Source organism: Cetorhinus maximus, chromosome 2 (genome assembly GCF_964194155.1).
Source record: "Cetorhinus maximus chromosome 2, sCetMax3.hap1.1, whole genome shotgun sequence".
Lineage (NCBI taxonomy): Eukaryota > Metazoa > Chordata > Chondrichthyes > Lamniformes > Cetorhinidae > Cetorhinus > Cetorhinus maximus.
Genome location: NC_135880.1, coordinates 37,888,641 through 37,914,729, shown reverse-complemented (window position 1 = coordinate 37,914,729; position 26,089 = coordinate 37,888,641). Strand labels below are relative to the sequence as shown.

The 26,089-nt window shown below is 41.3% G+C and overlaps 1 protein-coding gene across 1 annotated transcript in view; it reads right to left on the bottom strand.

The window, feature by feature from the left end:
* The window catches only part of tbca (tubulin cofactor a), an 83,750-nt gene that overhangs the window by 5,119 nt on the left and 52,542 nt on the right, over window positions 1-26,089 (bottom strand). The window contains exon 3 of the mRNA XM_078563412.1: window positions 3,537-3,623. Within this exon, the coding sequence (XP_078419538.1) occupies window positions 3,537-3,623 (87 nt within the window). The remainder of the gene's footprint in view (window positions 1-3,536; window positions 3,624-26,089) is intronic.

The following is a 26,089-nucleotide window of genomic DNA, read 5'->3' as shown; positions in this document are numbered from 1 at the left end:
TCTTTAATTTGGTCTACTGCATTCGTTGCTCCCAATGTGGTCTCCACTACACTGGAGACACCAAACGCAGACTGGGTGACCGCTTTGCGGAACACCTTCGGTCCGTCCGCAAGCATGATCCAGACCTTCCTGTCGCTTGCCATTTCAACACCACATCCTGCCCTCATGCCCTCATGTCCACCCTTGGCCTACTGCAATGTTCCAGTGAAGGCCAATGCAAACTGGAGGAACAGCACCTCATCTTCCGATTAGGCATTTTACAGCCTTCCGGACTTAACATTGAGTTCAACAACTTCAGACCATGAACACTCTCCTCCATCCTCACCCCTTTTTTACCCCCTTTTTTCAATATTCATTTTTAATTTTAATTTTTTATCTACTAATTTTTATTTTTATTTATTTTCATTTTTATTCATTGTTTTATCCCCACCCCACCTTTTATCCTATTTTTGATCTTTTTTCCCATCACCATCCCCTCCTCACACCCCACCCCCAATAGGGCCATCTGTCACTTGTTCATGTTGTTCTTTCCAGAGTGCTTACCCTTAACCAGCTATTATCACATTCTGCTTTCTATCCTTAATGTCACCACCAGCACCTCCTTTAGCCAGTACCACTGCCATTAACACCCCTTTGGCCTTTTCTTCATGACATCTTCGGCAATCTCTCCTTTTCCTCCACCTATTGCTGGCCTTCGATCCAGCTTCACCTGCTCCACTCCCTTAAACAGTATAAATTTCACCACATTTTTACTTCTCTTTAGCTCTGAAGAAGTCATACGGACTCAAAACGTTAACTCTGTCTTTCTCTCCACAGATGCTTTTAGACCTGTTGAGCTTTTCCAGCATTTGTTGTTTCGGATTTCCAGCATCCGCAGTATTTTGCCTTTATTATACCATCTACTCTCAATCATTAGCAAAGCGATGGCAGATGTCAGATGCCCTGGAATGGGCAGGATGTCTTATGAGGAAAGGTTAGATAGGCTAGGCTTGTATCCGCTGGAGTTTAGAAGAGTAAGAGGTGACTTGATTGAAACATATAAAATCCTGAGGGGTCTTGACAAGGTGGATGTGAAGAGGATGTTTGCTCTTGATGGATAATCTAGAACTAGGGGCCACTGTTTAAAAATAAGGGGTCGCCCATTTAAGACACAGATGAGGAGAATTTTTTCTCTCAGGGGTTCAGAGTCTTTGGAACTCTCATCCTCAAAAGATGGTGGAAGCAGAGTCTTTGAATGTTTTTAAGGCAGAGGTAGATAGATTCTTGATAAGCAGAGGGGCGAAAGGTTACAAGGGTAGATGGGAATGTGGAGTTGAGGTTACAATCAGATCAGCCATGATCTTATTAAATGGCAGAAGAGCAGGCTCGAGAGGCCTACTCCTGCTCCTAGTTCATATGTTTGTAACGTGAATGCTATCAAGTAACGCTTACTCAGTGATGCTCAAGTGTAGGCTCTACAAGGACCACCTGGATCAATTACAGCATTGCTACAAACATGGACAAAAAACCTCAACTGCAGAGTTGTGATGAGGGTTATTTTTTATTTATTCTTTCATGGGATGTGCGCATCACTGGCAATGCCAGCATCTCTTGCCCATCCTTAATTACCCTTGAACTGAGTGGCCTGCTAAGCCATTTCAGAGGGCAGTTAAGAGTCAACCATACTGCTGTGGGTCTGGAATCCCATGTAGGCCAGGCCAGGTAAGAGTGGCAGATTTCCTTCGCTGAACGGCACAAGTGAACCAGATGGGCTTTTACAATAATTGATGATAGTTTCATGGTGACCATTACTGAGACTATCAATTCCAGATTTTATTAATTGAATTGAAATTCCACCAGCTGCTGTGGTGGGATTTGAACCCATGTTCTCAGGGGATTGGCCTGCACCTCTGGATTACTAGCCCAGTGACATTACCACTACATCACCATCTCCCCTCAGTAACTGCCCTTGACGTCGAGGCAGTAGGGAGTCTTAGTAAAATTGAAGTTAATGGGAATCAGGGGAAAACTCTCCACCAGTTGGAGTTATACCTAGCGCAAAGGAAGATGGTTGTGTCTGTTGAAGGCCAGTCATCTAGCCCCAAGATATCACTGTTCCTCAGGGGAGTGTCATAGGCCCAACTATCTTCAACAGCTTCACCAAGGACCCTCCCTCCAAAATGTCAGAAGAGGGGCTTATTCGCTGATGATTGCAGTGTTCAGCTCCATTCACAACTCCTCAGATAATAAAGCTGTCTGTACCTACATGCATATTCTGGACAACATTCAGGATTAGACTGCTAAGTGGCAAGTAACATTCGCACCATCTCCAACAAAAGTGAGTCTAACCATCTCCCCTTCACATTAAAAGCATTACTGTCACTGAGTTTCTGACCATCAACATCCTGGGTATTCTATTCCAGAAAACTGGCTGGTGAAGGATGATACAGAAATCAATCTCATCTTACATTTATTGACGGAGTGAAACATTACAAGCATACACCTAACATAAAAGCAAAATACTGCAGATGCTGGAAATCTGGAATGAAAACATTTTGTTTTTATTTCACCTTCTTACATAACCACAACACAGTTTCAGTAAGTAGCTCTTTATTCTTTCGAGTTATCAACAGTCACAGATTGCAACTCTTTCAAGTACAATCACAGTTCTTGGTTTCCGGGAGTGGGACATGAACCCACAACCCTCTGATTCAAAGGCAAGGGTGCTATGAACTGAGCCACAGCTGACACCGTAGCTCTTTAGGCGTGTTGAAGTGAAACCCCAATTAATGCTCATCACCTGCGTACTACAATACACAGGTCAGGAGTATGATGGAATTTCCACTTGCTCGTATCAGTGCAGCTCTAACAACACTGAAGAGGCTCAATACCACCCAAGAAAAAAGCTGCCCACTTGATCGGCACACCATCCACCACCTTCGACATCCACTCTCTCTATCACTGACACATGGTGTCAGCAGCGTGTACCGTCTACAATGCGCAATGCAGCAACTTGCTAAGGCTTCTTCGGCAGCATTTTCCAAACCCACAACTTCTGCCACCTAGGAGGACAAGAGCAGCAGACACAGACCACCACCTCCACATTGCCCTTCAATTCACACATAATCATGAATTGGAAACAGATACTCATTCCTTTCATTGTCACTGGGTCAAAATCCTGGAACTCCCCAACTAATGGCACAATGGGAATGCCTACACCAATTGAACTGCAGTGGTGCAAGGTGGTCTCTCGTCGCCACTTTCGCAAGGGCAATTAGGGATGGGCAATAAATGCTGGCCTTGCCAGCAATGCCCATATTCCATGAACCAATAAAAAAAGTTGAATTTTGTAGAGAAAATATCAGTTTGTTCAAGAAACAAACTACACACTCGCTAAATATGATTTCAGATATCAAATGTGGAATGTATGAATTTACAGTGACTACATCGATTAAAATTGCGGTTTTATATCTATTCCTCAATCCAATACATATACTAGATATAGAAAGGGCATCACGTTCTTAGAAAATGCCAAACTGAAAATAACACAGACTCACCAATAGTTGTGCAAGGTCACTGTGGGCAGTTGCCAATCGACGCTGACAATCTGGGATCATCATCCGTGATTCTTGCAGAACCTCCATCTAAAGACAAAGAAAACAGGACACGGAGGGGGTAAATAAGGCTGAAAAAAAGGAGAGGATCAAGCTTTTATAAACACTCCAAATACCACCTGTTCTCTTTCATGCTTTGAACTGAATTGTGATATATTGTATTCAGATGTTAAGATACCGACAATTTATTCAATCCTTTTTCAACACTTTTAGAATTGCCAGCAATAATTTGAATCATCATAGAGTTTCCACTGCTTCTTCATATTTGAAAATCAAAATCAAAATGTTTAAACCAATTCAATAAATATATTGTTATTAATTAACCCAAATGTTTTTTTTAAGTTTATATTCATTATTCAGATACAAAGTCTACCTATTTTATTTTAAAAAAACAAAAGGATCTGCAGTTGGCATAAAAAGCTTTTATCTTTGGGGTAATAAAGAAATGCACTGTCCAAGTAATATCACAGAGATAATTACCGCATGAAAAAAGTTATTGAGTTATTGATCGAACGGTGTGCTCACTGCAGGAGGTTCAGCCTGTGAAAGACAGAGGTCTACAGGAGCTCAGAAACAAGAGAGCGGAAACCAGCAGGTTCATCTTCATGGTCTTTATCATGCATAAGAAAGTTATTTCAAAAACTGTGCACATTAATTTTGGCTAAGACAATATGATTCTGTTCCCTTCAGGATGAATTGAAGTAACAACAAATACAGTCTAACCGTTAAAATGAGTGCCCAACCAAATGGTGTAGCATTAGAGCTGGAACAATGGCTTTAGATTAGAAAACCAAAGCTTCAGGAAAGTACAAAGGATTAGATCCTGTTTCCCCATGTTTAAGGCTTTGAGTGTATTGCATTGTCTGCAATGCTACTTTTGAGACCCAAGAGCTGTTTTTTTTTGCCTGAAGCATATTTATAGTTGTTTGGTAGTATAGAGCTTGAGTATTGCTGAAAAGAGACATTTTTGTCAAAGCTTTTCATGGGTCTTACACTCATCAGGACAATTCACAAGGATACCAAATGTAAAGGGAGAAACAATTTATACTGAACTCAACAATTTAGCTGATGAGGAGTCATACGGACTCGAAACATTACCTTTGTCTCTCTCTCTACAAATACTGTCAGACCTGCTGAGTTTTTCCTGCATTTTTTGTTTTTGTTTCAGATTTCCAGCATCCACAGTATTTTGCCTTTATTAAACAATTTATACTGTATGAGAAGGGGATGCTGATTGGTTGGCAAGTGGACTCTGACTGGAAACTACAAATATTAATACTTCAGGCCCTGCTCTTTGTAGACAGAAAGAACGTGTACACACATTGCGCCTGTTTCAGCTAAACAAAATAAGTGGCAGTTATTCGCTGGTTCATTCCTCAGGGCAATGCCTTGACCAGTCAGAGAGTCATGCTGCCTAGTTGAAATTTCAAACAATGCTTGGTAGTTAAATGTCAGTCAGTCAGTCACCATCAACTGGTGCATTCGTCATGGCAATGTCTCTACCAATCAGAGTCTACTTGCCAACCAATCAGCACTCTCTTCTCATACAGTATAAATTGGTGTTCCCTTTACATTTGGTATTCTTGCAAATTGTCCTGATGAATGCAAGACAAAAAGCTTCAACAAAGATGTCTCTTTATTTCAGCAAGAAACATCTATTTTCACCTCAGGAACGTGTTATTAGTACACAAGAAGTAATGGTATTAGTGGCATAGCTGAAACAGTTCACTGTTCCACAGTGTACTTGAATTAATGGTAGCTAAAGCCTCAAATCAAAAGAAATAGTTCCAGCCCGCAAATACCATAAAATCATAAAATCCCAGTCATAACGCATACATCTTTGTATTTTGAATTATCACTGGCAAAATAGAATAGTAAATATGCGCACAAAATAGATGATACGTGGAGCACACAAGCTCATGACATCAGTAGAAACGGCTAATACTCTGCTGTCTGGAGAGTAAAGTGCACTGCAAATTTAGCACATTACTTCCAGTAAAGAGCCAAAAAATAATAGATGTGGTCAACTACCAAGTATATATAAACAAATGTACGCAGTTAGATTTTGTTGCTGTTCAAGAAAGACTTGCATTTATATAGCGCCTTTCACGAGCGCTAAATATCTCAAAGCACCTTACAGCCAATGAAGTACTTTCGAAGTCTAGTCACTTTTAATGCAGTCACTGTTTTAATGTCGAAAATGCAGCAGCCAATTTGCACACAAGTTCCCACAAACTGCAACGTGATAATGACCTAAGGAATCTGTTTTTGTGAAGTTTTTTGAGGGATAAATATCGACCAGGACAACAGGGATAACTTCCCTGCTCTTCTTTGAAATAGATAGGGTCATCAGATCTTTTAGGTCTACCTGAAAAAGCAGACAGGGCCTCAGTTTAACATCTAATCTAAAAGATGGCACCTCTGACAGTGCAGTATTCCCTCAGAACTGCACTAGAGCACCTGAGGCTTGAACCCGAACCTTGTAATTCTGAGAAGAGTGCTACAGCTGATGAGCAAATATATTCCAATACGCCAAAATGGGGTGCGTCAAGTAGAGATCCTGGGATATATTATTACAATGAAATTGAATCTTAAGATTGAAGATAATCATATGTAATATAGAAAGTGTTGCTGAAAGTTGAAAAAGATCAGAAGGGCTAAAGCTATGGTTCAATGGCCGTACTCTCTCGAGTCAGGCAGTTGTGGATTCAAGTCCATTCCAGGACATAAGCATATAATCCTGGCTGACATTTCAGTGCAAAACTGAAAGAGTGCTGTACTGTTGGAGGTGCCATCTTTCAGATGAGATGATGAACCAAGGCCCACCTGATCTCTCAGGTGGACATAAAAGATCCCTCGGAACCATTCCAAAAAACGTGTGGGAGTTCTCCAGATGCCCTCACCAACATTTATCCTCCAGGCAACACCATTAAAAGAAACAGCTTAATTGGTCATTTACGTCATTGCTGTTTGTGGGATCTTGCTGTCCATGAATTGGCCACCATGACTCCCTGCATCCTAACAGAGACTACATTTCAGAGTGTAATTAATTGGCTTCAAAGTGCTTTGGAATGTCCTGAGGTTGTTAATTCATAAGTATAAAAAGAATTGGGCTTTCATGTTTCCCTTTTGAATATGCACCTCCCCTAATCCCATCCCAAGTTGAGGCCACGATGCAACTTTCCTCAATAGACCCCTTCCAGTATTTTGTTGTCTGTTCTTGACAACCGGCCACAAAACTTATCTACCCATTGTGCCTGTGGTCAGCTTCTAAAACTGGATCAAGTTATAAAAATGTGTAGCTCCGCAGACTATTTGCAGCAGTAGAAGGATGTGAATCATAGAAGGCGACTCGTTACGATTTAACTGTAAATCAAGAACACCTTTGTAGTAACTCTGCTCACAAGAACACAAGCAGCAGTGGAGCATATGGCCCATGGAGTCTGCTCTGCCATTCAATGCAATTACGGCTGATCTTGGGCTTCAACTTCACACTCCCGCCTGCTTCCCATATCCCAAAATCTGTCTGTCCCAGCCTTAAATATGGTCAACAACGGTGCATCCACAACCCTCTTGGGTAGAGAATTCCAAAGATTCACAGCCTTTTGAGTAAAGAAATTTCTCCTCATCCCTCAGTCCTAAATGATAAATCCTTTATCCTGAGACTGTTCCATGTTCTCGATTCCCCAGCTAGAGAAAACAACCTCAGTGTCTACTATGTCGAGCCCCTTAGAATATTTTGATCTCTAATTTTTCTTAACTCCAGAGATTTACTCAGCTTCTGATCATGGGACAATCCTCTCGCCCCAAGGATCAATCCAGTGAACCTTCACTGTACTGCCTCCAATGCAAGTATATCCTTCCTTATATATGGAGACCAAAACTCTACAGTACTCCAGGTGTGGTCTCACCAAAGCCCTGTACAAGTGTAGCAAGACTTTCTTATTCTTGCACTCCAATCCCCTTGCAATAAAGGCCAACAAGCCATTTGCTTTCCTAATTGCTTGCTGTACCTTTCTAACCAAGCTAACTTTCTGAGTCCCTTCTCTGAAGTCTATTTGAACATCAACATTTAAAAATATTCTTTTAAAAAAAATTTGTTTTTCTATTCTTACAACCAAAATGAATAACCTCAACACCTCCCCACATTATACTCCAACTGCCATCTTATTGCCCACTCACTTAGCCTGCCTAGATCTCTTTGCAGTCTCTGCGATATCCTCTCAACTTACATTTCTACCTAGCTTTGTATCATCAGCAAACTTAAATATGTCATTCCATCTCTTTGTCTAAGTCATTAATATACCATAGATTTTGAGAATGGCCCATTTATGCCTATTCTTAGTTTCCTGTCCAACTCCTGCCACCAAAAGACACTAAACTACTCTGTTTAATTAAAATGGATTAATCTTCTGCATTGCAGTGCTGCAATGAACTCTTTGGGGCTAGAGAAAATTAACAACTCAAAAGCTTTTCAAGAACTGAATAACTTCCCAACCTCAATGACAATTTTAAAAAGTACATAAATTAAGCGAACAATTTTATAAGCAATAACACCCAAATATCTAAAAATTAAACTTTTTGTCCCAAAAAAGTTCTAAAAGATGACAGTTAGCATGCATTTCCTTAACCATTTTACTGATAGAATGAAATCAAAAAGTTCAATATAATCATTACTGGACTTCAGTCATCTCAGCTCCAGGACATTACTGCAGGAGCTCCTCAGGGTAGTACCCTAGGCCCAACCATCTTCAGCTGCTTCAATTACCTTCCTTCCATCATAAGGTCAGAAGTGGGGATGTTCGCTGATGATTGCACAATGTTCAGCACTATTCGTGACTTCTCAGATACTGAAGCAGTCCATGTCCAAATGCAGCAAGACCTGGACAATATCCAGGCTTGGGCTGACAAGTGGCAACTAACATTCACGCCACACAAGTGCCACGCAATGACCATCTCCAACAAGGGAGAATCTAACCATCACCCCTTGACGTTTAATGGCATTACCATCATTGAACCCCCACCATCAACAACCTGGGAGCCACCATTGACCAGAAACTGAACTGGACTAGCCATATAAATACTGTGGCTACAACAGCAGGCTAGGAATTCTGTGACGAGTAATCCACCTCCTGACTCCCAAAACCATCTACAAGGGGCAAGTCAGGAGCGTGATGGAATACTCCCCACCTGTCTGGATGAGCACAACTCCCACAGCACTCAAGAAGCTTGACACCGTCCAGGACAAAGCAGCCTGCTTCATTGGCACTACATCCACATTCACTCCCTCCATCACCGACGCACAGTACAGCAGTGGGTACCATCTACAAGATGCACTGCAGGAATTCACCAAGGCTCCTTAGACAGCACCTTCCAAACACACAACCACTACCACCTAGAAGGGCGAGGGCAGCAGATAGATGCGACCACCACCTGCAAGTCCCCCCCGCCCCAAAGTCACTCACCATCCTGACTTGGAAATATATCGCCGTTCCCTCACTGTCGCTGGGTCAAAATCCTGAAACTCCCTCCCTAACAGCACTGTGGGTGTACCTACATTACATCGGCTGCAGCGGCTAAAGAAGGCAGCTCACCACCACCTTCTCAAGGGGAACTAGGGATGGGCAATAAACGCTGGTCTAGCCAGTGAAGCCCACTTCCCCGAATGAATTTTTAAAAATTACTAGCAAAGACAGGACTGTAGATTAAGCTTTAGTCTAAAGACAAAAAGATGAAAGAGCTGGAATTTGTAAAATTATTAGCTCAGTTGAAAATGATTTAAGTATCTTATTCACCAGAGAATTAAGGAAGAGGAAGGCATTTGGCCCAAATTTAATAATCTATCCCAGATTATCCTAACATACTCCCAAATACAAATTCTAGACGCACAAAGTGAGGTTAGAAAATGTCACCGCATCTCATGCTACTTTCATATAATACACACACGTTTAAAATTAAACCATGTTGCCATTTCAGTCGGGGTCAAGTATGGAAAAAGCAGATACATTTAAAAGCATTACTCATGACACAAAGCTAATGTTAATTAGAAACTGAGCATTGTTTTGAACGTTTTTTTAAAAAACACAATCCTTAGCAGATTGCTAAAATTGCACCATCATCAGCGATGGCTAAAAATATCTAATCTAGATTATTACAAAGTGCAAAATAACCATGCTATTCACTAAGGTTTTTTTTTTAAAAAGTGCAGTTCAAATTGTGCTCAAAACAAATACCTGTAGCTTTATACACGTTATCAGAGCAGCAAAAAATAGTTAATGCAAATTCAAAGTCATTACTTCCCTGCTCTTATCACCTTTCAAGTTCACATTGAAGTCTCCAAAACTATTAAGTTGCACTTAAGGAAAATGATTTGAATTTTAATATAATTTCATGTTAGAAAGATAATGGCATTATAACTAAGAGTTACAGTCAAAAGTGGTCGCTGACAAATACAATACCAGACACCCAGAAATATTTGATTCTTTAAGTATCAGCTTGGCTCATTTAGTAAAGCTCTCACCTCAGTCAAAAGATCATGCTTTCAAGCCCCACTATAGAATTTTGATATTTTAGTTCAGTACTGAGAATGCTGCATTTTCTTAGGTTGCAATTGTTGGATGAAACATCATACTGTTACGCCCTCTGCTTGGTCAGGAAGATGCAAGAGATTCCAAGACATTATCGGAAGGGGCGCAGGAAGTTTCTTCACATGTCCTGGCCACATGTCCCTAAGCCAACACTGCCAAATATAGATTACCTGGTCATTCATTCATCTGATGTCTGTGGGATCTTATTATGCACAAACTGGCTGCCATATGTCTCAGAGACATAGGAGCAAGAGTAGGTCATCAGCCTCTTGAGCCTGTAGCCATTCAGTCTGATCATGGCTGATCTGACCCTCAATTCCTTCTACCTGTCTTGGTTCCATAATCATTAATGCCCTTGCCACATAAGCTTATACATTATTAGAGGTGGCACTTCACAAAGCAATCCACTAATTGTGAAGTGCTTTAGAATATTTTGAGGACCTGATATTGTGATTTTATAAACAGATGATGTTTCATTCCTTTCTCAGATGTGTGTAAACTATCAATTCAGCTTTTTGAGGCACCAAGAATATCATTCAGTCTTTGTGGTTCCAAAGGATGCAATAAGGAAAGTATGCAATTCCCCATCACTTCCCATAAGCAACAGTTTTTTTTTAGGCAATAACAGGCATAATGTCAGTCTGAAACAGACTACAAGATGCACATAAGATATATTTTGATATAATTGAAGGGAAGTTGGCACCACTTCAGATTTCATCAGAGAGTTCACATGACCATTTTCAACCAAAACGCAACTTTTACAATCATCTTGTAATGATATTAGCTTTTTTTAAAAAGAGATATACTTCATTCATATTAGGGTATTTCAATTTTCCTCAAGGAGAATCTAAGCTTTCAAAATGTCAATATCCAAGTGCTTTTATAATAATATCACACTGTTGGCAGCAGCCAAATTTTACACCTTCAACAAGATGTTGGATCCAACTTTCGTGTGGTCCCAAGAGTAATTATTCTTGGCTCTCCAATCCCACCACAGGCACTGCTGCACAGCATAAATGAAAGGACCATGCTTAGAGGTCATTAGCATTACTCCTGGAGCCTCAGTATCAAGAGGAAAACATTTATCCAACTTCAATAGATTACCCACAAGGAAATTTCTCTACCCAGATGTTCAGTCATTGAGTATATATATCACAGAATCACAAAATTGTTACAGCACAGAAGGCCATTTGGCCTATTGTGTCTGCACCAGCTCTGACTGGGTAACTCACTTAGTGCCATTCTCCCATCTTTTCCTCAAAATCCTGCAAAATTTCTCAAGATGACAGTCTAACTCCATTTTGAATGCTTCGATTGAACCTGCCTCCACCACACACTCTCACAGCGCATTCCGAGGCTTAACCATGCACTGTATGAAAATGTTCTTTTATTAAATCACTTTTGTTTCTTTTGTCAATTATTTTAAATCTGTGCCCTCTTGTTCTCGATCCTTTCACAAGTGGGAACAGTTTCTCCCCATCTACTCTGTCCAGACCCCTCATGAATTTGAATACGTCTAACAAATCTCCTCTCAGTCTTCTTTCCTCCAAGGAAAACAGTTCTAACTTCCCCAATCTATCTTTTATGATGAAGTTCCTCATCTCTGGAACCATTCTCACGAATCTTTTCTGCACTCTCTCCAAGGCCTTCACATCCTTTCTAAAGTGCGGTGCCAAATTGGACGCAATACTCCAGCTGAGGCCGAACTAGAGTCTTAGAGCAGGCAAAAGGAGGATCCGGAGACAGTCAGCAACACCTAGAAGAGCTATCCAATCTAGTCCAGTCTGTGACTCCAAAGCAGAGCATTGAAAAAAATCAAAAGTGTGACATCAGAGGAAAACAAGTAAATGATTGGTTGGTGAATATTGTGCTCATTTATCTTCAAAACCCGTGTAATCTATTAGTAATTGTAAAGTTTTATTAGTTGTAAGAAGCTTTACTAACAATTGTAAAGATTATTGGGAGTACTAGTGTTTATTAATTATAAATTAAGAAACATAAATTAATTAACATAAAGATGGCAGGACAGGTGATGTATTGCAACTACAGAATGTGGGGGAACCTGGATGCCAGTGCAATCCAGGGCAAACATATCTGTAATAAGTGTCTGCAGCTGGAAGAGCATCGGCTCAGAGTCATTGAACTTGAGGCCAAGCTGCAGACACTGTGACACATCAGGGAGGGGGAAAGCTACCTCAACACTTTGTACCAAGAAGCACTCACACCCCTTAGGATAGGATCTTCTAATTTGGTCAGTGGTCAGGAACAGGAGGGTGTGATTGCAAGTGAGGCAGGTATTGGGGCCCAAAAGGCAGAAGTGGAGGAGCCTCAGCCTTTGCTACTGTCCAACAGGTTCGAGGTGCTTGCAAGTTGTTTGGTTGAAAGTGGGGGCTGCATGGTGGATAATCGAACTGACCATGGTACAAAGTACAGGTGGCCATTCAATCAGGAGGAGCAAATAGGAATGTAGTGATAGTAGGGGACAGTATAGTCAGGGGGAAAGACACAGCTCTCGGCTGCAGGGAACGAGATTCTAGAAGGCTGCGTTGCCTGCCCGGTGCTAGGGTTCGGGACATCTGCTCTGGGCTGGAGAAAAACCTACAGTGGGAGGGGGAGGAACCATTGGATGTGATCCATGGAGGTAGCAATGACATAGCTAGGACTAGCGAAGAGATTCTGCTTAGGGCGTATGAGCAGCTAGGGACTAAATTAAAAAGCAAAACCTCAAAAGGTAATAATCTCTCATTACCTGAGCCACAAGCAAATTGGCATAGGGTAACTAAGATTAAGGAGTTGAATGCATGGCTCAAAGATTGGTATGGAAGAAATGGGTTTCGATTCATGAGGCACTGGCGCCAGTACTGGGAAAAGTGGAAGCTGTACCACTGTAATGGTCTTCACGTGAACTGTGCTAGGATCAGTGATTCTGGTGAATCATATAACTAGGGCAGTAGGGAGGGCTTTAAATTATATAGTGAGGCAAGAGATCAACTGTGGGAAGATGTGATCAATTAAAGACAGAAAACAAGACAAGAGAGCAAGATAGCAGTAAGAGAAGTCATAATCAGAGCATGGCAGGAAGGAACAGAGCGTACAAACTTAAGTGTGTGCCAGCAGATAAGGCCAGAGATTGCAAAAAATGGTAAAAAGACAGTTAAAGGCTCTGTATCAGAATGCATGTAGCATTCATAACAAAACAGAGGAACTGACACGTCAAATAGAAATACAGTAGGTCCTCGTTTTACATTGCCCTGCTTTAAGTTATTTTGGTTTTAAAGTCATTCTTGTTTATGGTCTGGTTTCTGGTTTCCCCAAGTTAAGTTGCAATTTCTGCTTTAGAATCGTTTCGTCATCGCCTTCCTCACGTCATCGCTGCTCACCTTCCTTGGTGCGTGCATCATTATCGCCAACCATCATCGCGCAGTGCGCGTCATCGCTGTTGGCTACCTTCATCTAATATTGGGTCCTGTGACTTGAACGGCCCATTGTTCAGAAGGATGTTCCTATTGTATTCACCATCCATTTTTTTTAAACAAAAATAGCCCCAGCAGCTTCCAAAGCCAGAGTTGTTTTTTTTAAAAAGCAAAAAGTTTAATTTAATTTGATTTAGATTGTGAAGTTTCAGGAGTGCCTGATGTTGGTGAGGTTTTTGAATTACTTTCAAACATAAGCCAGGAATTAAACTGAACATACCACCCGGCATCGACTTAGCCACTGGAAATGACAACAGCAATCTCACCCTGTCGATTACCACGTACCGGCCTCTCTCAGCTGATGAATCATTACTCCGCCATGTTGATCACCACTTGGAGGAAGCACTGAGGGTGGCAAAGGCGCATAATGTACTCTGCATGGGGGACTTCAATGTCCATCACCAAGAGTGGCTCGGTAGGACCACTACTGACCGAGCTGGCCGGGTCCTAAATGAGATAGCTGCCCAAGGTGAGGTGAGGGTGACTGACCTTGACATCAAGGCCGCATTTGACCGAGTGTGTCATCAAGGAGCCCTTGCAAACCTGAAGTCAACGGGAATCAGGGGGAAAACTCTCCACTGCTTGGAGTCATACCTAGCACAAAGGAAGATGGCTGTGGTTGTTGAAGGTCAGTCATCTCAGCTCCAGGGTATCACTGCAGGAGTTCCTCAGGATAGTGTCCTCAGCCCAAGCATCTTAAGCTGCTTCATCATTGACTTTCCTTCCATCATAAAGTCAGAAGTGGGGAAGTTCTCTGATGATTGCACAATGTTCAGCACCATTCGTGACTCCTCAGATACTTGGAGCAGTCCATATCCAAATGCAGCAAGACCTGGACAATATCCAGGCTTGGGCTGACAAGTGGCAAGTAACATTCACGCCACACAAGTGTCAGGCAATTACCATCTCCAACAAGAGAGAATCCAACTACCATCACTGAATCCCCCACTATCAACATCCTGGGGGTTACCATTGACCAGAAACTGAACTGGGCTAGCCATATAAATACTGTGGCTACAACCGCAGGTCACAGGCTAGCAATCCTGCGACGAGTAACCCACCTCCTGATGCCCCAAAGCCTGTTGACCATCAACAAGGCACAAGTCAGGAGTGTGATGGAATACTCCCCACTTGCCTGAATGAGTGCAGCTCCCACAACACTGAAAAAGCTTGACACCATCCAGGAAAAAGCAGCCGGATTGATTGGCACCACACCCAGAAGCATTCACTCCCTCCACCACCGACACACAGTAGCAGCAGTGTGTACCATCTACAAGATACACTGCAGGAATTCACCAAGGTTCCTTAGACAACACCTTCCAAACCCAAGACCGCTACCATCTAGAAGGAGAAGTACTGCAGATAGATGGGAACACCAGCACCTGGAAGTTCCCTTCCAAGTCACTCACCATCCTGACTTGGAAATATATCGCCGTTTCTTCACTGTTGCTGGGTCAAAATCCTGGGTCTCCCTCCCTGGCAGCACTGTGGGTGTACCTATAAAGGCTGCAGTGGTTCAAGAAGGCAACTCACCACCACCTTCTCAAGGGCAATTAGGGATGGGCAATAAATGCTGGCCCAGCCAGCGAAGCCCACACCCCATGAATGAATTTTAAAAATTCCCACTGAGTGCTAACAGTGTACCTGCTGCTGCAAAGAAAACAAGAAAAGCCATCAGCATTGCAGTGAAATTGGATGTTTTAAAATGTCTGGAGGCTGGTCAGTTTTACCTAATTTTAATTTATACAGGATTTCTTTTATACTTAGTGATTTATTTTATTTTGCAAGTTATTTCAGCTAAGAATGCACAGTGCTGCACATGTATGGTACAGTATTTGAATTTGTACATTGTTTTTTTCCAGACGAGAATTGCCCGACAGAATCTATGGGGAGTAATGATTCACAAAGTTGTTTCATTTAAAGTCACAATTTTCAAAAATGCAACCGCAACATAAAATGAGGACTTACTGTATGTATGATCTGATTGTTATCTTGCATTCATGTCTCTGTAATGGCTAAGGCTGGGACCGGAATATTCAAGGGTACATGTGAGAGAATGGATGGCGTTTTAAAATATATTTTGGGGAATATTGTGTTAATCTATAAAGTAAGCTTGGGTGTGTATGTGTGGTTTAATTAAACTGGGCAGAGTTTAATAGGAGTCAGGTTGTCTGGGGGGTTTGAAACATGAAAAGGATAGGGGTGTTAAGTTTGAGGTACAAGTAAATAGGTTAGATCTATCATCTGCAGTTTTATAAGTTGGGAGTTTATCTGAATATCAAAGGGGATTCAGAGTTGACAAGAAACAGGTTTGCATCTTGCAGCAGTTCCACAGATAAACAAATAGTGGGGATATTATTTTTTATTAATCTGAAAACAAAAACAAGATAGAGACATAAAAGATTTTACATTTGGAAGGATTTGAGTTTCAAAGAGATGTAAGAACAATGGAACTGGAGATGAAAGGGGGAAAAGATATTTTAGAGTTATTGTGAAGAACTTGGGATAGAGATAGCTGGAGCTCTGGGCTGGAAGAGGATGCCGTTTGAACCAGTCATCCAGTCAAGCCAGAAAAGTCTTGGGCTGCAACAGGCAGTTTTATTCTGAAGTGGATTCCACCGCAGAGTGGAAAAGAGTAGAGGTCATGTGGTATGCCTTTATTGAAGCTACAGCAGTTTGCCTTGGATAATATTAACGGATTTCATATTTAAACATCTATAAGGGAGTGTTGCCTGCAAGGTGTTTACTTGTGGGTTTGACCATGTAGAGTTTTTGTGGGTATGTTTTGCAAGGTTAACCTTAATTGTGTAACTGTAATCTTGTGTGCTTAAGTTTTCTTTTATTCTCGTTAATAAAACTTCTACTTAAAAAACAAATCCCAAAAGTGTTACTGGACCTCTTACTGCTGAGATTGGTATGTCTTTTTCTCGCTTTCAGAATAAAAAAAAGGTATGGTCCATAAGCCATGTTTCCCTCTGGGATTTGGCTTGCGTAGCAATTAACACCGGCTGTGGTCATAACACATCACATTTCGGAAGGACAGGAAGCTAGAAAAGTGTGGATTAGGTAGCTCTGTTAATTAAGGATGACATTAGTACAATAGACAGAGATTACCTTAGTTTTAAAGATCAAGATGTAGAATCAGTTTGGGCAGAGATAAGAAATAGAGGAAGGAAGCCACTTGTGGAGGTGATTTATAGGCCCCTTAACAGTAACCAGACTGCAGGACAGGGTATACAGGGATAAATAACGGGGACTTGTGAAAAAGGTATGGTGATAATCATGGGTGATTTTAATCTACATGTAGAATGAGTGAATCAGATTGGCAAGATTGGAAGATGAGTTCATAGTAGTTTCAGGACAATTTCTTTTTTTTTTTGTTCATTTACCAGATGTGGGCTTTGCTGGGTAGGCCAGCATTTATTGTCCATCCCTAATTACCTTTGAGAAGGTGGTGGCGAGCTGCCTCCTTGAACTGCTGCAGTTTGTGTGGTGTAGGTACATCCACAGTGCTATTAGGGAGCATGTGCTCTTAGAGCAGCACATGCTAGAGTCAACCAGAGAGCAGACAATTCTAGGTCTGGTAATATACAATGAGACAGGATTAATGAATGATCTCATATTAAAAGGGCCCCAAGGTCGCAGTGATTATAACATGATTGAATTTCACATTCAGTTTAAGGGAGAGAAGAGTGGGTCGAAGATTAGTGTTTTGAACTTAAAAAAGGGCAATTATGAGGGTATGAAGACAGAGCTGGCTAAAATGAACTGGGGAATTAGGTTAGGGGATAAGTCAGTCGAGATGCAGTGGCAAACATTTAAGGAAATATTTTGTAACACTCAAAAGATACATTCAGTGAGAAAGAAAGACTAGGGGAAGGACGTACTATCCATGGCTAAATAAGGAAGTTAAAAGATAACATCAAATTGAAAGAAAAAGCATACAATTCCACAAAAATTAAAACAGGAAAAAGATTGGACAGAAAAAAGAGTAAAGAATGGCTAAAAAAAATGAACGAGAAATTAGAGTACAGGAGAAAGCTAGTTAAAAATATAAATATAGATAGTAAGAGTTTCTACAAGGTATTTAAAAGGGAAAAGGGTAAGCAAAGTGAATGTTGGCCCTCAACAGAGTGTCTGGGGAATTAATAATGGAAAATTAAGGAAATGGCAGATGAAATGAACATGTATTTTGCCCATTTCACTGCAGAGGATACAAATAACATCGCAGAAATAAGTGTGCATCAAGAGGTAAAAGAGTCGAGGAACTAAAATAATTACAATGACCAGGGAAAGCATACTTAGAAAATTATTAGAACTAAAAGCTGGAAAGCCCCAGGTCCTGATGAACTTCATCCTAGGGTCTTAAAAGAAGTGGCTACAGAAGTAGTAGATGCATTGGTTTTAATTTTCAAAAATTTCCTAGATTCTGGAAAAGTCCCATCAGATTGGAAAATATCAAATGTAACCTCCCTATTCAAGATAGGAGAGAAACAGAAAGCAGGAACCGGGAACCTGTGGACATGGTGTACTTAGATTTCCAGAAGGCATGTGGCAAGGTGCCACATCAAAGGTTACTTCACAAAATAAGAGCTTATGGTGTAGGGGCTAACATATTAATATGGATAGAGGATTGGTTAGCAGACAGAAAACAGAGTAAGCATAAATGGGTCATTTTCGGGTTGGCAAGATGTAACGAGCAGAGTTCCACAGGGGGCTGGGGGCTCAACTATTTACAATCAGTGACTTGGATGACAGGACTGAATGTCTGGTTGCTAAATTTGCTGATGACACAAAGTCAGGTGGGAAAACAAGTTGTGAAGAGGGCATGAGGAGTCTGCAAAGGGATATAGATAGTCGTTTGGTAGTACAGAATTTGAGTATTGCTGAAAACATTTTGTCAAAGTTTTTTTGTCTTGCACTCATGAGGACAATCACCAAGAATACAATGTCAGGGGAAGCAACTTTATATTGTACGAGAAGAGTGCTGATTGGTTTGCAAGTGGACTCTGGTAGAGGCGTTGCCATGGAGAATGCAGCGGTTAATGTTGACTGACAGTTAACTGCCAAACATTGTTTGGAATTTAAACCAGGCAGCTTGTCCCTGATTGTCAAGGCTTTGCCTTGAGGAATGAACCAGTGAATGACTGTCACTTATTTCATTTAGCTGAAGCAGACACAATGTGTGTACATGTTCTTTCTGTCTGCAAAGAAAAGGGCCCTGTGTATTAATATATGTAGCTTCCAACACTGCGAGCCCAACTGACAATCTTAAATTGATCTCCAAAATGATATAGATGGGTTGGTGGAGTGGGCAGTAAAGTGGCACATGGATTTTAACATAGAGAAGTGTGAGGTCATACGTTTAGGGAGGTCAAACAGTTACAGGGATTACACAATAAATGGGAATATACTAAGAGGGGTAGATGAAGTGAGAGATCTTGGCATACAAGTACACAGGTCCCTGAAGGCAGAAGTTCAAGTAGACAAGGTTGTAAAGAAGGCATATGGAATGCTCTCCTTCATTGGCAGAGGTATAGAATATAAAAGGAAGGATATAATGCTGGAATTGTATACAACACTGGTGAGGCCACAACTGGAGTATTGTGTGCAGTTCTGGTCATCACATTACAGGAAGGACATAATAGCTCTGGAGAGAGTGCAGAGGAGGTTTACAAGAATGTTGCCAGGGTTAGAAAAGTGTAGCTATGAGGAGAGACTGGATAGGTTGGGGTTATTTTCCTTAGAGCAAAGAAAGCTGAGAGGTGACTTGATTGAGGTGTACAAAATTATGAAGGGAATAGATAGAGTGGACAGGATAAAATTGTCTTCCTTGGTGGAGAATTCTATAACCAGGGGACACAGATTCAAGATAAGTGGCAGAAGGTGTAGGGGGGACACGAGGAAGAACTTTTTTACGCAGAGGGTAGTGGGTGTCTGGAATTCACTGCCCAAGTTGGTGGTAGAGGCAGAAACTCTAAACTCTTTTAAAAAGTACCTGGATCTGCACCTTAAGTGCTGTAAGCTGCAGGGCTATGGGCCAGGTGCAGGAAGGTGGGATTAGAAAGGGCACCTGGGTGTCCCCGGGCTGGCATGGGCAAGATGGGCCGAATGGCCTCCTTCTGTGCTGTAACCTTTCTATGGTTCTATGGTCAGCGCAATTCTTACGACACTGAAGATCCTTTAGTAAATGTTGCCCAATTGCGGAATCACATCTAATGTTGGACACTGCGTTTTGAGTTTTGCAAGCACGGGCTGGTTGGGTATGGTCTGTACCTTGCCCATTGCGAAAAGCAGAAGGGACATGCTGTTTGATACAGTCCGCCAGTCTTTAGGACATACGGCCTACATACCTAACATCACATTGGTACTGGAATTCATATATGACATTACTAATTTGTCTGCAATAGGCAGAACATCTTTTTGGCTTGACAGCAGCATCCTGTTAGTGGCAAATACCACTCGTGCTGCTACTGCATAGTAGCAGCGTGAAACAGCTAGCTTCACCTACTGCTCAAATGTTTGAGTTACCTTACCCTTCCAGGGTAATCAGAAGTAGACTAGACACTTTTCAGTGCCGAAAGTGGCAGCTTTAGGCCTGCTCATGAGTTTGCATGATATACAGCGCAAAATGATCTGATCAGGATAGCCATTATCCCGCAGGTGTCTTTGATGTGCCCTATTTCAGCATCAAGCTTGCATGGTGAACAAATGTCTTTGGCCCTATTTGAGGATGCCCATAAGGCCAATTTCATAGCACAAGGAACTGTAAGAGTCCCAACGCGTGTATTGACCAATGAAGGTAGACTTGTGGTAGAGAAACCCCTGGCAGATTTCTCAACTAGTACGTCAAGGAAAGGGAGTTTATTTGACTGCTCCATTTCAAAGGTGAATTTGAGCACAGGATGGAGCCCATTAAGGCATGCAAGGAAATTATTACATGCTGCTACGGATTTAAATATAGCAAACGTATCATCCACATAGCTGAAATATGCAAGAGAGATTAGGCGTCATTCCATCGAAGGCACGTTCCTCATGGGACTCAACAAAGATGTTTTCAAAAGCTGGGCCTAGAGGGGATCCCATGGCAACACCATCTATTTGGGCATACATGGTGTGGTTAAAGCTGAACACAACTGCATGGGTTGCCGAGTTCATAAGCTCAATGAATACTGATTCAGGCAATGGTGGCGGATCCAGATAGCACATGATATAGTGCTGCAGCACAAATTTCTATGGCTTCCTTAAGTGGGACATTGGTGAATAGGCTAGCAATGTCAAATGAGCACATGGACACAGCATTGCTATCGATATGCAAGTTCTCTACAGTACTTGCAAAGGTGAAGGAATCACTTGCCATCCAATCAGCACTCTCTTCTCGTACAGTATAAAGTTGTTGCTTCTCCTGACATTGGTATTTTTGCGACTGTCCTGATGAATGCAAGACGATAAGCTTGGATATAAATAAGTTAAATGAGTGCGCAAAAATTTGACAGATGGAATATAACTTGGGAAAACATGAACTTCACCATTTTGGCAAGAATAAAAAGCAGCATATTATTTAAATGGGGAGCGGATGCAGAGCTCTGAGCTACAGAGAGATCTGGGTGTCCCAGTACATGAATTACAAAAAGTTAGTGTATAGGTACAGCAAGTGATTAGGAAGGCAAATGGAATGTTGTTGTTTATTGCAAGGAGAATGGAACATAAAAGTAGGGATGTTTTGCTACAGCTGTATAGGGTATTTGTTAGACCATACCTGTAGTACTGCGTGCAGTTTTGGTCTCCTTACTTAAAGGATATAATTGCATTAGAAGCAGTTCAGAGAAGGTTCACTTGACTGAGTCTTGGGATGAGGGGAGTTATCTTATGAGCAAATGTTGGACAGGTTGAACCTGTATCCATTGGAGTTTAGAAGATTGAGGCGATCTTATTGAAATATAAGATCCTGAGGGGACTTGACAGGGTGCATGCTGAGAGGATGTTTCCTCTTGTGGGAGAGACTAGAACTAGGGGACAGTTTAAAAATAAGGGGTCTCCCATTTAAGACAGAGATGAGGAGGAATTTTTCTGAGGGTCACGACTCTGTGGAACTCTCCTCCCCAGACAGCGATGGAGGCGGATTCACGGAATATTTTTAAGGCTGATTTAGATAGATTCCTGGTTGACAAGGGAGTCTAAACTTATCTGGGGTAGGGAGGAAAGTAGAGTTGAGACCACAAACAGATCAGCAATGATCTTAATGAATGGCGGAGAGGCTCGAGGGCCCGAATGGCCTTCTCCTGCTCCTAATTCGTATGTATGTTCAACATAACTTCCATATACTCTTTGCCCCTATTAATAAAGTCTAGGATACTGTTTGCTTTATTAACCATGTTCTTAACCTGTTCCACAACCTTCAATGACTTATGTACATGTACACCCTGGTGCCTCTGCTTCAACACCCTTTTTTGAATTGAACCCTTTGTTTTATATTGTCTGTCCATGTTCTTGCTACCAAAACAAATCACTTCACATTTCTCCATACTGATCTTCATCTGCCACATGATCAAAAGGGCACAGACAAGTTAATGGAGTGGGTGATGTCCTACACTATCCTCCTCACAGCTCATAATGCTTTCAAGTTTCGTACCATCCGCAAACTTTGAAATTGTGCCCTGTGCACCAAGGTCTAGGTCATTAATATGTGTCAGAAAAAGCAAGGGTCCCAACACTGACCCCTGGGGAACTCCACTACAAACCTTGCTCCAGCCTGAAAAACATCCATTAGCCACTACTTTTTCCTGTCACTCAGCCAATTTTGTATCCATGTTGCTACTGTCTTTTTCATTCCATGAGCTATAGTTTTGCTCACAAGTCTGTTGTGCGGCATTGTACCAAATGCCTTTAGAAGTCCATGTACACCACTTCAACAACATTGCCACCATCAACCCTCTGTTACTTACAACTCTAGCAAGTTAGTCAAACACGATTTTCCCTTCAGAAATCCATGCTGGCTTTTCTTAATTAACCCATATTTGTCCATGTGACTATTAATTTTGTCCCAAATTATTGTTTCTAGAAACATATATTTTGAGTATATTCAAGGCAGAGATCGATAGGTTTCTAGATATTAGCAATATCATGGGATACGGGGATAGGGCAGGAAAATGGCATTGAGGTAGAAAATCAGCCATGATCTAGTTAAATGGTGCAGCAGGCTCGAGGGGTTGAATGTTCTACTCCTATTTCCTATGTTCTATCGCATTATTGTTTTGTGGATATATCCAGTATCACTACATTTGGGAAATGCTAAATCTCCATTGATTCTGGCTAACTGTTTAGGATGGTATAGGCACTCTAATCCAAAGCTTTCCTTTAACCTTCCACATATCTTGATGCTGCTAGATTTTTTTGTTTCAAGTAATATCAGTGGACACAATTTCCATAGAAATTAGAAATGCATACTGAATTTTAATTCATCCAATAAAGATTTTCATCCTTTTAGGGTCTCTAAATGCTCTATTAACTTTGAATTCTCCTAGGTGATTTGGCACTTTGTTTGCCTTTTCTCTAAAACTGGTTAAATGTTACAAGGACATTTTCTTTCTTACTTTCCATAATAATTTCCTATTCGCTATGAAAATAATCTGCATGGACCTAGATGAAAGGCTGAGCTGGATGCTCTACTCTCATTCCCACCTTATGATCAAATAGAAAAAAGTTCTAAGTGAATAATATTAACCAAATTATCCGCTCGTAGAAAAATACAGTCCTATTTTTTAAAAATGGAGCCCCTGGGCTTTAAACTTTGGCTAATTTACCTTATCTTAATACTATTCATGCATGCATAGAAGACTTTGTCTGCAATACTAAAGAAAAGGAAAGGAAATCAATGTGCTTTCTGAATGTAGCACAGCACCTGGATCAATGGCTTTTCTTTCCAATTCTGAAAAGGTCCCTTGTTTCCATTTCTGGCTGTTAGCCCATGTGGCATCATCTGCAGACTGAGTCAGTTGCCTGACTGCCTCCATGGCCTCACCCCTCCATATCTCTAACTTCTTTCAGCCTGCAACCCTCTGAGATCTATGTGGTCCTCTATTTCAGGCCTCTTGCATACGGCTGATTGTAATTGCTGTGTCACTGACAACAATGCTTTCTGCTGCATAGACTTTAAACTCTGGAATTCCCCCCATAATCTCTGCCTCACTCTCCTCTTTTAAGATACTCCCTAAAATCTGTCCGCTTTGATCCAAGCTTTTGGTCACGTGTCCTAATATCTCTATGTGGTTCAGTGTCAAAGTTTGTTAGTAAGCATTCCTATGAAGCATGCAAGCTGTTGTAAAATGCTGAAACTAGTACTGTATTGTTCTTGTGAAGAGCTCCTCCTTCTAATTGATGCCAAATGGCTGCTGCTGGAAAATGTGTATGTGGATAGCCAGGTAAGGACAGGATTATGCGTGACTGTAATCTTCTGAAAGTCAGATAGTCTGCTGAAACTCAACAGTGAAGATCTGAGAACACAATACTGTTGTTCAGAAATTTGAAGTAATTACATTTCAAACAGTATTTTAGATCAGGATTTTTTGTTTCTGTGCCCAAAACATTGGAGTTTTGGACGTGAAAGAGACTCCAAATAAAATGGTTACTACATCAGCCTCCTTGAAAAGCAACTGAATGAATATATGGTTAAGCATCAATTAAGGGTCAATGCTCTCCTGTTGATTCAACTGGCACCAATCTATAGCCAAAAATCTCAGCTTTAATTACCAGTCTATCCCAAGTTAGATCACCTGAGCCAAGATGGTACATTGTGGGTTAAGGGATAGGGAGAGAAAAGAACAGATAACATTCCTGCATGCAATAGCTATCTAAGCCATGCTAAAAAGTGCATGTGTTTGAAGATTGGGCAAGAACAGCTCAACTGTTATACCTCATCGTTTAATAATCTATTAATGCTCCCTAGCCAGGCTCACACAATGAATTAGGAGTTGGACAAGCTTGTGTAAACAGTGTAGCTATTATCTGAAGAATTCGAATTGGGGACTGAAGAGCCTATCACCGGCCCTCTATCCAGCTCTCTTGTCCCAACCCCCCCCACAGCTTAAACCAGCTTATATTTCACCCCTTTTCTATTTTTCCTTAGTTCTGTTGAAGAGTCATGCGGACTCGATACGTTAACTGTGCTCCCTTCCACAGATGCTGCCAGAGCTTCTGAGTTTTTCCAGGTATTTTTGTTTTTGTTTTCGATTTCCAGCATCCGCAGTTTTTTGCTTTTATTTCACTGAAGAGCATTGTTCCCCAAAAATCGATGTTGGTTCATTTACAATTCATTATTTTTATCAATGATCTTGAAGCTATATGTAGGATAATACATAATAAATTAGGAAAAATAGCTTAACAATGTAGAAGTCGGTATTAATATCTTTTTATTGAGAATGTATTCTGTGTTATAGAGGCTAACGTGTGATTTAGATTAGGTCGTTAGGATACCACACTTCAAGGCAAAGTAGTAGGAGTTATCTGTTTAAAGTAACTTAAGAAACATCAAAGGGTTGTGCATAGAATTATAGCTAGTTTGGAAACAAAACATCCGATCTCAGTTATTTAAGACCATAACACCATAAGACATAGGAGCAGAAATTAAGCCAATCGGCCCATCGAGTCTGCACCACCATTCAATCATGGCTGATAAGTTTCTCAACCCCATTGTCCCACCTTCTCCCCATAACCTTTGATCCCCATACCAGTCAAGAACCTATCTATCTCGGTCTTAAATACACTCAATGACCTGGCCTCCACAGCCTTCTGTGGCAATGAATTCCATAGATTCACCACTCTCTGGCTAAACAAGTTTCTCCTCATCTCTGTTCTAAAAGGTCTTCCCTTTACTCTGAGGCTGTGCCCTCGGGTCCTAGTCTCTCCTAATAATGGAAACATCTTCCCCACGTCCACTCTATCCAGGCCTTTCGGTATTCTATAAGTTTCAATCAGATCCCCCCTCATCCTTCTAAACTCCATCGAGTATAGACCCAGAGTCCTCAAACATTCCTCATATGTTAAGCTTTTCATTCCTGGGATCATTCTCGTGAAGCTCCTCTGGACTCTCTCCAGGGCCAGCACATCCTTCCTAAGATACGGGGCCCAAAATTGCTCACAATATTCTAAATGTGGTCTGACCAGAGCCTTATAAAGTCTCAGCAGCACATCCCTGCTTTTATATTCAAGTCCTCTCGAAATAAATGCCAACATTGCATTTGCCTTCCTAACTAACGACTCACCTGCAAGTTAACCTTAAGAGAATCCTGGACTAGGACTCCCAAGTTCCTTTGCACTACAGATTTCTGAATTCTCTCCCCAGTTAGAAAATAGTCCATGCCTCTATTCTTCCTACCAAAGTGCACAACCTCACATTTCCCCATGTTGTATTCCATCTACCACTTCTTTGCCCATTCTC